Genomic DNA, 13,796 nt, shown 5'->3' on the forward strand with positions numbered 1-13,796 from the left:
ATCTCTCTTAATAAACATGTAATCTTGCAATAATAAAAATATTGCAGAAATATTTAACACTGTATAAAATCATTTATTATATAAGTTTTCATTAGATGCTCAATGAGCTTTACATATCAAAATATAAGAAAAATGTTTGGAATTAAACTATATATTTTCACCTTCATTCTAGTATATAAATATCAAAATCTAGAATTTTACATTCAAGTATTATTCATGATAAAATTTTTTATTGTTACTACCAATCAAAAACTTTGTAGACTTACCATTAATGTATTCTTGTTTTAATTATTTTTTAATTTGATTTTAATTTTTAAAAAATTTTAAGTTTTACTATAATTTAATTACTATGCTTTCTAATTCAGTGTTTTATTTTGATGTCATCCATGCTGACAAACGTGAAAAGTTAAAGAACATGTTACAGTCTGAAACAGAAGAAGAAAATAGGTTTCATATATTCTTAATGGATATCTTCTAGAATTAAAATAAAACATGAATATTTATATTCTAATATTTTTTTTATTTTAGTTTAATGTTCACTGTTGTAAGTGAACCACCTGAAGATCGCCAAGATATGGACTGTGAAGATATTGGATATTCTTTTTTTAATTTGAAAGAAGTATGTATTTAATCTTGAAATTACTTTGATTAAAAATAATCCATTAAATTATTTTTTAATAATAGATATTAATGAAAGAAGAAGATTTTATTGACCATGAAATTAAAAGTAAGTACTGTACTGTAATTATTTATATAAATTGAAAAAGTGAAAACAAGAAACATTATTGAAAGGAAAAGATGTAAAGATATTTGAATGTTTCTATAAAGATGTTTCTTTTGTAAATGTATTTTAATCATTATCCTGTTAGTAGGTCATCCTTCCTTAGTAATGTGAATAGGTAGATCAAATCTCTTACATTTTATGGAATATTTATATTTGTTAAAGGTATGTTATTGTGTACCCATTATTTTCAAATAATGGATACACAATACTCCAAAAATCTGTTTAAAACCCTCATTAATAAAATAGAATTAAAAATTTTTTATTGTATCATATTTATTATAAAAATGATTGCCATTGATGAAATTGTACACTTTTATTGAACAAAGATTTATTGTAATTAATAATCAGATTATTAAATTAGTTAATTTTTGAATGAATCTTTATAAGTATTTAGATTTGATTGATACAAATTATTCAAATTTTCCATTATTTTATGTTATTCATTAAATAAAATACTTTCAGTAATGAATGACGTTGAAAGCGAATAATAGTGAAGCTGGAACATTCTTTTAAATGTTATTTTAAGATTAAAAAGTAGCTAAGATGTGACTACATAAAAGAATATGTGCACAAAATTTTTAGAAGGGATTTTAGTTCTTGAATATTGTTATCTTTCTTTATTAAACTTTTGTATTAGGAAATGAATAACACTTCAAAAATTTATTTTATTTTATAAACATTGCTGTATTTTTTTTAGACTTATATGTTTTCCAATATCATGATAAAACATTACAAACTGTAAAAAAAGAATTCCCAATTGCATTTTTTAATATAATTAATAATTTAAATATAAATGCAAAGAATTGTGAAGTATTTTCAATTAGTAATAAATTGTTTAGTTTTATTCATCTAGTAATATTAATCATGTAAGATGCGATGAATTCTAGAAAGCACCATTTTAAATATTTTGTTCTTTCAAGAACTCACTGCATGTACAGTGGGTGATTGGTTAACGAACAAATTGGATAACAAACACTTTCGAGAAAGATTTTTATGTTCGGACAATGAACACCTCACGGAACAAACACAAGAAGAAGCAATGTAAAATAATGAATATTGATTGGTCTTCCCTTGTCTTCAGGCAACAATTTGAAACATTTTGGAGCGCCAGAGATGTCGACATTGACGCTCAACCCGGTATATACTGATCCTGTAGTATTCCTCTGAACTTTGAAACTCTCCTTGTAATTTCATCCTTTTATTTTTCTGACAGAAACAATTCTTTTATAGTATTCACTATAAAAGAATACTATAAAAGACTGTCGGGCACGCATTAAGTTTTGTGTTGGTTTTTATTTTTGAAAGGTGAGAGTATAATTGCAAAGATAGAGAGTAGGTAGATGTTGCTGAGCAGTATGGATTGCACAGGTCTACAGTAGGCCGCAGTTCAATCTTATCTAAGAAAGATACTGTATAATCAAGAAGACTCAAGCAGCTAAAGGTGTAACAAAAATCACATCTGAAAAATAAAGAACATTAAAGGGCTCATAATAGTACCTGAAACTGATCTGACAACAGAAGAACGCCAAGAACTCTTGAATGAAGAACACCAAGAAACTCGGTGAGATATGTTTTCTTCTGAAAAAGAAGATTAATGTCAACATTTGCCATTAAAGATCTTTTGAAGAAGTGGTAGGATGTCAGAACAATGGTTTTAGAATGGCATCCAAACCAGGTTCAGGTATGTGGGATTGAAGGTGTAAAATTATTAGGCTTGGGGATCTCTACAATTACAATGCTATTAATTACTTCTGAAAAATCCTGAAAAAGAGAGAAAAGCAATTGACATTAGACAGATTCTTTAACTTTCACAAACAGAAAAAACATGACTAATAAAAATGCAAGGCTGTGCATGTATGTATTTTTATTATTACATATAAATAAACATAGTAAGAAAGTATATAATTTTTTATTTTTGGGGTCTCCAGAACGAATTAATCAAAATTCCCATAAAACCCTATAGTAAATCGATAAGTGGTTAACAAACAATTCGGATAGCAAAGTCTTGGAACAGATTATGTTCATTAACCAATCACCCACTGTGCATTAAAATTGTTACAGTAAATTTGGATTAATAATTTTTAAATTAGTTGACTTAATTCTGTAGGAATATCACCACTCTCTTCCTAATATTTACTATTTTTTACTGCAAATAAAAATTAAGATACTATTTTTTCATATGTGAAAGAATTTTAAGAATTAAAACAAAAATCTTATTGTCTGTTGTTATTTGTTTCTTTTTCCAAGATATTTCAAAGATTTCCTAAGATATTTATTTATCTCATTTTTTTTTAATCATTATCCTAATTTTAAATGAGAAATTTAAAAGTACATAAGCTATAACATTTTCTTTATTTTAAGATTTATTAAAGTTAATTGATATTAAAAATTAATAGTACAGAAAGTAAATGAATGCTAGATATTTCTATCAAGCCACCAAGATACCAAGTTGGTAGTACTATAATGAATGAATGTTACAAATTTTCAAGTTTTTCTTTTAAATGTCATTATATTGTTGATTACAGATCTTCATTAAAAAATTTTTTTTAAATTTTTCTATCAATTTATATGTTTAAAAATTTTTTATCATCAGAAATATTTAATTCAGAAAATTTTGTTTCTAAACTTTCTATATAAATACTAAACATGCACCATCTTAAAAACAATGAATAAATTTTAAAATGTATATTTTCTTTACTTTGACATTTTTTTAAGATGTAAACATAAAAGTTAAAATCTTATTTATATTTCTTTTTAATTTGAAATTTTATAGATTGTTTATAATTTTATACAGTTATCTTCAAACGTTTATACTGATTTAAAAAAAATAGTAATAATAATAATCCCTTTGCATTAGAAATAAACTATATAAAATTGTTTCTTTGAAATGTGTAATAAAAATGCTAATAATAAAAAGTTTGTATTTGCTTATTTAGCATCCATATTTGCATGATTTTTAGAGATTTTTATTTTTATTTTTATTTGCATGATTTTTAGAGATTTTTATTTTCTATTGCAAATAATAATTTTTGAATGTTTCATGGAAAAAAGTTTATAAGATATCAAATTTTACATAATATATCTAAATTATTGTGCTCTATGCAAATCATTGCTACTTTTTCATGTTTTACTATTTATTAATTGATGTTTTTTTGATAGTAAAAATCATCCAAATAGATAATAATTTAATGATAGTAATTAATGTAATTATATTATATAAATTTTTAAAATTAGCTGACAGAACCTGAGTTTTAATAATGGGTTAAAAGTTTTTAACATGCATTGATCCTGAGTACAAATAAATTTTTGATTTGCTTTGCCATGAAACAAATAAAAATTGAATTTTTGGATGACAAAATTTGTAAACTTCCATAATAATAAAATGATTTATATTAACTTGCAGAATATTTATGTTAATAAAATTATACTTGTAACTGGAAAAACAATATGTAATTTTAAAAAATTTATATTTTCATTAAAATTAATGCTGGCAACCAAATCAGATTATGGTAAACTGTTGTTTTTGGCAAAAAAATTAATACTGATTTCAAAATTGATATTTCTTTTCAAATAATACAAAAATTTCTAAGTTGATAATTCTTTATAACTTATTAATTAATTTGTTCTAGCTATTAAAATAATGTTTTATTTATTTATTTCATTAGACTACAGTTTGAAAAATTGTAGACCTATAAATTCCCACTGTTGCTGTCCGTCTGTCTTTCCTTCCTTAATCTTGAGAATGATGTTAGATAGATGAAAGTCAAGACCAGATATGGAAAGTTTAGGGGTAGGAGGCTTCGATTAACTATATATGAACTTCTGGTCAAGACAAGAAGTCACATGAATTAAATTAAAAAATTTTCCCCTGGATGGAGTTGCATAGGTGACCTATTGTTATCAGGAAAAGTATGATGTACAGGAACAAGACACTACTAATTTCAGGTTACGAACATGTTTTAAATTTAAATGAATTAAGAATGTGATTAAAAATTGTAGCCTGGCATTATGATGATGTCACAAGAAATAATTGCTTGTTTGTTCTTAATATATTTTACTAGACATTTTACAATTATAAAACATAAAATATTTAGTACGGTATATAGAAAAAAATATATTACTCAAAGAAACATATTAATGCAAAATATATATCTTTTAAATTATTGCATAAAAATAGGATCATATTTAAAATTTTTATATATTTTTTTATTAATAAAATACAATAATAAGACATTAATTCTATTGAATTTAAATTGATTTTGAAATTGGTCTAAAAACCAGTTCATATGATATTTAAAAACTAGTTGATTTTGTTGAAAACCGATTTTTGGAAATTTCCAGTTTTGCCAGCATTAAGTAAAATAACATTTTGCTCCTGTTACATTATGTTCTATCATTGACAGAACTAAGATGATTAAAATTAATTTTATCAAATAGGATATGATATTTCAAAATAAATAGTTTTTATATAAAGCAAAACACTCTATTGTTTATTTGGCTATAAATTCTATTAACAGTTATATTTTTCTTATATTTAATTCTAAGTAAGTTGAAGAATTCTCCTTTATTTCTTAATAAAAACAATTATGGTCTTATAATAAAAATGTTTTTTATATGACAAACTACCAATACAATATATTGCACACTTTGGTATTGAATTTTGTTGATTAAGATATTTGTAAATTTTTTAAAATAGTTGTTACCTATATGCTAATAAGCAAAAAATTAATATAACTTGAATTTTTATCAGTATATAACAAAGTAAAGCTATGTTTACTACTTGCTAGTGAATATTAATAAAAGGAAAATTATAAGTAATTTTATACTTTAATATGCATTCTTCTTTTTAAAAAATCTAGAATTTAATAGTTTTTAGGTGATAAATATAGTTTGTTTTCTTAATATGAAATTTGATTAATAATAAAGTAGAATAAGTTTAATTTACATGATTATACTTTTATTCTTTTTATACTTAATATTAAATATTTAAACAGTATTTAAGATTCCAAATAATACATTTTTTTAATAGTTGTCGATGCAAACGATCAAAATACTGTGATAGGAAAACTCAGCATAACAATTGAAGCCTTCAAAACTTTGAAGACCATCCAAGATGAAAGCTGAACTAGTCCATTATTTGTTAAACACATTCTTTTTTTATACTGTTATAAATGATTATATAAAAAAATTTTGTATTACTAAATGCTCAATTATGCATCCTCATTAATTTTGAAGAAAGTAATTACATATATTTTCATATTAGAAAATATGTGCCAAGTTGTCATACATCATCATATCAAAATAAGCAAAAAATCAAAAATTAAATTTCCTATTAATTATAAAATTATCATTAATATATTTTGTGTGTGATAAACATGAGTATTAAAAATTTTATAGTAGTTTTTTAAATGTAATTGTGAACAAAATTTTTAAGTAAAACTTTGTTAATTTATTAATGCTTCTATTGTTTATTTGTTTTACATACAATGGAAAGAACTGATATTGTCTGAAGGAACAAGTCCTTAAATTTTTTCATAAATATTTAAAGATTTTACTGGATTTAAAGATTTTAATTTAATAAATATTTAAAGATTTTAATTTGTTTTCCAAATATTTTTATAGCTGGCTTAACAATTATTTTATATACTTGTTAGCAGATAAATTAAAGAATCATATTTTTAAACCATATTTTGTTGATTTTTATAATGTTAACTTATTTATTCTAAGGAAAGAATACAGACTTAGTACCATAAGCAATTATTTTTTAAAGTCAAGTATCCGTAGTTAATGGAATTTTCTAAATGAAGTTTTTATATAAACCTGTTTTATTACTTACAGTATACATTAAATTCAATATATTAATAACTCCTAAAACTTTTAAGTCGTAATTTTGTTCTTCTTTTAGTGCTTTCAGAATGGAAGTTGCACTGTTCTGTTACACAAATAGCAATACAGACTTTCTCTGCTTAATGTCAGCAATCCATTCCAAAATGTCATTTTGCAAGAAAATTATGATGTGTTACATCAACTCAAATCTCCTAATTTTCAAAAAATGTAACTAAAATAATATACAGTACTCTTATATAAATAACAAATTATCTTATTAAGATGCAAAATGCTTAAATCATTTCCTGATTAAACCAGTTTAACTGTGTTGGTGTGGTTTAACAATTGCTTTGTATTTAGTAATGTGTCCAACTAGTAATAGTACAACCAGCATGTCATACGAAAACATTATACTTATGATATAACAGTACAAATTACAGAGAAAAGTAAATAGGCTTTTTATTTTAAAAAAATGCAGGCAAAAATATACAACAATACAAATTGTAGCTCATTTTTAATATTTCTGACACTTCTATAAATTGTAGAATTGATTAAGTGATGTCAAGAAAGCATGTTTAAACTTTCTCTGTTATAGGTGGTGTTGGTCAAAATGAATGATATGATGCTGATACCTCTCTTGGCATCAGCAATGTACATCCAAGATGTACTCTCCATTTGTTGATACTTGATATATTTTTCCCATGATTTTGATGTTCAACGAATTGTATTGAGGCAAATATCAATTTTTTCTACATAAGCATCACCCGAAAAACATTTGTATTGAGAGAGATATATACTTTATAAGAAGTTTATGTATTAAAAGTCAAAAGTCATTCTATTGGGAAAGATGATCTGTGGATCATACTTGTAGTTCATTTGATCAATCAATCATCAAGTGATACACGTTTGAATATATAATTTTAAACTTGATTATAACTTTATAACATAACTCGCATAATACATTTCAGACAATGTGCTTTTAAGGAAAAAATGAAGCAAACTAAAGTTTTAGAATAAATGAACAATATTTTTAAAATACATTTTTCATTTATTTACAAAGCTCTAAAATTATTATTATGTCAATAATTAATATTTTGAATAAATGAATCTAGGAAATAAAGAATATTCATGAAGGCAAATACTTGATATAACAGGACAAATAAAATATTGAATATATAATGGAGTAAAATGTTCCATTCACTGTCAATAATTTTATTCATTATTGACTCAATTACAATTGTATGAAGATATACATCATCCCAAACAATCTTCGTCTTGTTACTTAACTGTTTTTATTCGGCTGTTACATTTAAATCCAGTAAACATTGGTATTAATAAATTATTTCATAAGATTTATTTATTAAGTTTAAAGGAAATCAATGACTATTTATAACTTGATACTTATTGGATTATTTTCTATAATTTTTCCTCATTTTAAATAGTTTTAAAAAGAATATAAGAATTTAAATGATAAACATGGTTGCATGTAGATGACAAGAAATTTATTTAGCACAGTATCTACTTTCTACTTAGCTTACTTTGTTGCTGGCAGTAACTGTTACTTTGCTTACCAATGAGGCAGTATAAAAAAGAATCTGCTCTATGTCAACAAAACATGGAAACCATCGGCACTTATATGTAGAAGTTACATTAAATATAACTGGAAAGAAAATCATATTTTTTAATGAAAATTGATTATACTGTAGTATAATTAATTATAATCAGAAATAATATTGATAAACACTATATTTATACTATACAATTAAATAAAAGTCATTTTATGGTTAATTTTCTAATACAAAGTTTTTAAAATAGATGTGCTATTTCAGGAACTTTACACTGCAAAATGAATAACCATAAAGGAAATCGTAGATAAAAACACATCATATTAGTCATTTTGTTAATTAACACTTATCTAATTTGTCTGAAGAGAGAATAAATTTAGAGTTGCAATTGACAGGATTTAGTTAGCAAAAAAAAAAAGCGTGTTGTTTGTCATGTATATATTCCAATTGTAAATACAGTAGTAACTTTTTAAATCTTATATAAATTGAACAGAAATATAAATTCTTATAGATAAATTATACTATAAAAATGAATTTTTATGGAAAGACAAGAATGTCAACAAAACAAGTTTAGCCTAATAGACTTAAAGAAGAGGATCATAAATTGGCTTTATTTACACTAAAAGAGTCAAGTTACTAATTACTGTACTTTTAATGAAATAGATATAGCTCACAGAGTATTATTTCATTATATTTGTACTATTTGCCTCTGTCAACTTAGAAAATATTTTAAAATGATTATACTATTATTCATGTTAATTTACATTTCTTGACTAACTATTATAAATACATGTATAGAAACCATATACTTATTAACAAAAAAATTATTTTAAAATAAAATACAATATCTAGAACCAGTACTGTACATAAAATTTACATTTTCATAATACAAAATAACTACATTTTATTATGCACTAATTAATATATAGANTTATTGTGTACCCATTATTTTCAAATAATGGATACACAATACTCCAAAAATCTGTTTAAAACCCTCATTAATAAAATAGAATTAAAAATTTTTTATTGTATCATATTTATTATAAAAATGATTGCCATTGATGAAATTGTACACTTTTATTGAACAAAGATTTATTGTAATTAATAATCAGATTATTAAATTAGTTAATTTTTGAATGAATCTTTATAAGTATTTAGATTTGATTGATACAAATTATTCAAATTTTCCATTATTTTATGTTATTCATTAAATAAAATACTTTCAGTAATGAATGACGTTGAAAGCGAATAATAGTGAAGCTGGAACATTCTTTTAAATGTTATTTTAAGATTAAAAAGTAGCTAAGATGTGACTACATAAAAGAATATGTGCACAAAATTTTTAGAAGGGATTTTAGTTCTTGAATATTGTTATCTTTCTTTATTAAACTTTTGTATTAGGAAATGAATAACACTTCAAAAATTTATTTTATTTTATAAACATTGCTGTATTTTTTTTAGACTTATATGTTTTCCAATATCATGATAAAACATTACAAACTGTAAAAAAAGAATTCCCAATTGCATTTTTTAATATAATTAATAATTTAAATATAAATGCAAAGAATTGTGAAGTATTTTCAATTAGTAATAAATTGTTTAGTTTTATTCATCTAGTAATATTAATCATGTAAGATGCGATGAATTCTAGAAAGCACCATTTTAAATATTTTGTTCTTTCAAGAACTCACTGCATGTACAGTGGGTGATTGGTTAACGAACAAATTGGATAACAAACACTTTCGAGAAAGATTTTTATGTTCGGACAATGAACACCTCACGGAACAAACACAAGAAGAAGCAATGTAAAATAATGAATATTGATTGGTCTTCCCTTGTCTTCAGGCAACAATTTGAAACATTTTGGAGCGCCAGAGATGTCGACATTGACGCTCAACCCGGTATATACTGATCCTGTAGTATTCCTCTGAACTTTGAAACTCTCCTTGTAATTTCATCCTTTTATTTTTCTGACAGAAACAATTCTTTTATAGTATTCACTATAAAAGAATACTATAAAAGACTGTCGGGCACGCATTAAGTTTTGTGTTGGTTTTTATTTTTGAAAGGTGAGAGTATAATTGCAAAGATAGAGAGTAGGTAGATGTTGCTGAGCAGTATGGATTGCACAGGTCTACAGTAGGCCGCAGTTCAATCTTATCTAAGAAAGATACTGTATAATCAAGAAGACTCAAGCAGCTAAAGGTGTAACAAAAATCACATCTGAAAAATAAAGAACATTAAAGGGCTCATAATAGTACCTGAAACTGATCTGACAACAGAAGAACGCCAAGAACTCTTGAATGAAGAACACCAAGAAACTCGGTGAGATATGTTTTCTTCTGAAAAAGAAGATTAATGTCAACATTTGCCATTAAAGATCTTTTGAAGAAGTGGTAGGATGTCAGAACAATGGTTTTAGAATGGCATCCAAACCAGGTTCAGGTATGTGGGATTGAAGGTGTAAAATTATTAGGCTTGGGGATCTCTACAATTACAATGCTATTAATTACTTCTGAAAAATCCTGAAAAAGAGAGAAAAGCAATTGACATTAGACAGATTCTTTAACTTTCACAAACAGAAAAAACATGACTAATAAAAATGCAAGGCTGTGCATGTATGTATTTTTATTATTACATATAAATAAACATAGTAAGAAAGTATATAATTTTTTATTTTTGGGGTCTCCAGAACGAATTAATCAAAATTCCCATAAAACCCTATAGTAAATCGATAAGTGGTTAACAAACAATTCGGATAGCAAAGTCTTGGAACAGATTATGTTCATTAACCAATCACCCACTGTGCATTAAAATTGTTACAGTAAATTTGGATTAATAATTTTTAAATTAGTTGACTTAATTCTGTAGGAATATCACCACTCTCTTCCTAATATTTACTATTTTTTACTGCAAATAAAAATTAAGATACTATTTTTTCATATGTGAAAGAATTTTAAGAATTAAAACAAAAATCTTATTGTCTGTTGTTATTTGTTTCTTTTTCCAAGATATTTCAAAGATTTCCTAAGATATTTATTTATCTCATTTTTTTTTAATCATTATCCTAATTTTAAATGAGAAATTTAAAAGTACATAAGCTATAACATTTTCTTTATTTTAAGATTTATTAAAGTTAATTGATATTAAAAATTAATAGTACAGAAAGTAAATGAATGCTAGATATTTCTATCAAGCCACCAAGATACCAAGTTGGTAGTACTATAATGAATGAATGTTACAAATTTTCAAGTTTTTCTTTTAAATGTCATTATATTGTTGATTACAGATCTTCATTAAAAAATTTTTTTTAAATTTTTCTATCAATTTATATGTTTAAAAATTTTTTATCATCAGAAATATTTAATTCAGAAAATTTTGTTTCTAAACTTTCTATATAAATACTAAACATGCACCATCTTAAAAACAATGAATAAATTTTAAAATGTATATTTTCTTTACTTTGACATTTTTTTAAGATGTAAACATAAAAGTTAAAATCTTATTTATATTTCTTTTTAATTTGAAATTTTATAGATTGTTTATAATTTTATACAGTTATCTTCAAACGTTTATACTGATTTAAAAAAAATAGTAATAATAATAATCCCTTTGCATTAGAAATAAACTATATAAAATTGTTTCTTTGAAATGTGTAATAAAAATGCTAATAATAAAAAGTTTGTATTTGCTTATTTAGCATCCATATTTGCATGATTTTTAGAGATTTTTATTTTTATTTTTATTTGCATGATTTTTAGAGATTTTTATTTTCTATTGCAAATAATAATTTTTGAATGTTTCATGGAAAAAAGTTTATAAGATATCAAATTTTACATAATATATCTAAATTATTGTGCTCTATGCAAATCATTGCTACTTTTTCATGTTTTACTATTTATTAATTGATGTTTTTTTGATAGTAAAAATCATCCAAATAGATAATAATTTAATGATAGTAATTAATGTAATTATATTATATAAATTTTTAAAATTAGCTGACAGAACCTGAGTTTTAATAATGGGTTAAAAGTTTTTAACATGCATTGATCCTGAGTACAAATAAATTTTTGATTTGCTTTGCCATGAAACAAATAAAAATTGAATTTTTGGATGACAAAATTTGTAAACTTCCATAATAATAAAATGATTTATATTAACTTGCAGAATATTTATGTTAATAAAATTATACTTGTAACTGGAAAAACAATATGTAATTTTAAAAAATTTATATTTTCATTAAAATTAATGCTGGCAACCAAATCAGATTATGGTAAACTGTTGTTTTTGGCAAAAAAATTAATACTGATTTCAAAATTGATATTTCTTTTCAAATAATACAAAAATTTCTAAGTTGATAATTCTTTATAACTTATTAATTAATTTGTTCTAGCTATTAAAATAATGTTTTATTTATTTATTTCATTAGACTACAGTTTGAAAAATTGTAGACCTATAAATTCCCACTGTTGCTGTCCGTCTGTCTTTCCTTCCTTAATCTTGAGAATGATGTTAGATAGATGAAAGTCAAGACCAGATATGGAAAGTTTAGGGGTAGGAGGCTTCGATTAACTATATATGAACTTCTGGTCAAGACAAGAAGTCACATGAATTAAATTAAAAAATTTTCCCCTGGATGGAGTTGCATAGGTGACCTATTGTTATCAGGAAAAGTATGATGTACAGGAACAAGACACTACTAATTTCAGGTTACGAACATGTTTTAAATTTAAATGAATTAAGAATGTGATTAAAAATTGTAGCCTGGCATTATGATGATGTCACAAGAAATAATTGCTTGTTTGTTCTTAATATATTTTACTAGACATTTTACAATTATAAAACATAAAATATTTAGTACGGTATATAGAAAAAAATATATTACTCAAAGAAACATATTAATGCAAAATATATATCTTTTAAATTATTGCATAAAAATAGGATCATATTTAAAATTTTTATATATTTTTTTATTAATAAAATACAATAATAAGACATTAATTCTATTGAATTTAAATTGATTTTGAAATTGGTCTAAAAACCAGTTCATATGATATTTAAAAACTAGTTGATTTTGTTGAAAACCGATTTTTGGAAATTTCCAGTTTTGCCAGCATTAAGTAAAATAACATTTTGCTCCTGTTACATTATGTTCTATCATTGACAGAACTAAGATGATTAAAATTAATTTTATCAAATAGGATATGATATTTCAAAATAAATAGTTTTTATATAAAGCAAAACACTCTATTGTTTATTTGGCTATAAATTCTATTAACAGTTATATTTTTCTTATATTTAATTCTAAGTAAGTTGAAGAATTCTCCTTTATTTCTTAATAAAAACAATTATGGTCTTATAATAAAAATGTTTTTTATATGACAAACTACCAATACAATATATTGCACACTTTGGTATTGAATTTTGTTGATTAAGATATTTGTAAATTTTTTAAAATAGTTGTTACCTATATGCTAATAAGCAAAAAATTAATATAACTTGAATTTTTATCAGTATATAACAAAGTAAAGCTATGTTTACTACTTGCTAGTGAATATTAATAAAAGGAAAATTATAAGTAATTTTATACTTTAATATGCATTCTTCTTTTTAAAAAATCT

At 23.7% G+C, this 13,796-nt stretch overlaps 1 protein-coding gene across 1 annotated transcript; it reads left to right on the top strand.

Annotated features, from left to right (window-relative positions):
- The first annotated feature begins 346 nt into the window (after positions 1–346).
- LOC111626548 (protein fantom-like) lies at positions 347–6,168 on the top strand. Its single transcript, XM_023369959.1, has 4 exons — positions 347–447; positions 529–619; positions 685–727; positions 5,814–6,168. The coding sequence occupies exons 1-4, from the start codon at positions 350–352 to the stop codon at positions 5,906–5,908; spliced, it is 327 nt and encodes a 108-aa protein (XP_023225727.1). The 5' UTR covers positions 347–349; the 3' UTR covers positions 5,909–6,168.
- The last annotated feature ends 7,628 nt before the right edge of the window (positions 6,169–13,796 follow it).

This window comes from Centruroides sculpturatus, unplaced genomic scaffold, assembly GCF_000671375.1.
Source record: "Centruroides sculpturatus isolate CEXI.00-Female unplaced genomic scaffold, Cexi_2.0 scaffold398, whole genome shotgun sequence".
In the NCBI taxonomy this organism is placed as follows: domain Eukaryota; kingdom Metazoa; phylum Arthropoda; class Arachnida; order Scorpiones; family Buthidae; genus Centruroides; species Centruroides sculpturatus.

What these genes read in the sequence shown, in the direction of transcription:
- LOC111626548 (XM_023369959.1), top strand. Translation starts at nt 350, where the DNA reads ATGCTTTCTAATTCAGTGTTTTATTTTGATGTCATCCATGCTGACAAA. An exon ending in GAAACAGAAGAAGAAAATAG is followed by an intron (nt 448 to 528) that starts GTTTCATATATT and finishes TTTTTATTTTAG; the next exon opens with TTTAATGTTCACTGTTGTAA. An exon ending in CTTTTTTTAATTTGAAAGAA is followed by an intron (nt 620 to 684) that starts GTATGTATTTAA and finishes TTTTAATAATAG; the next exon opens with ATATTAATGAAAGAAGAAGA.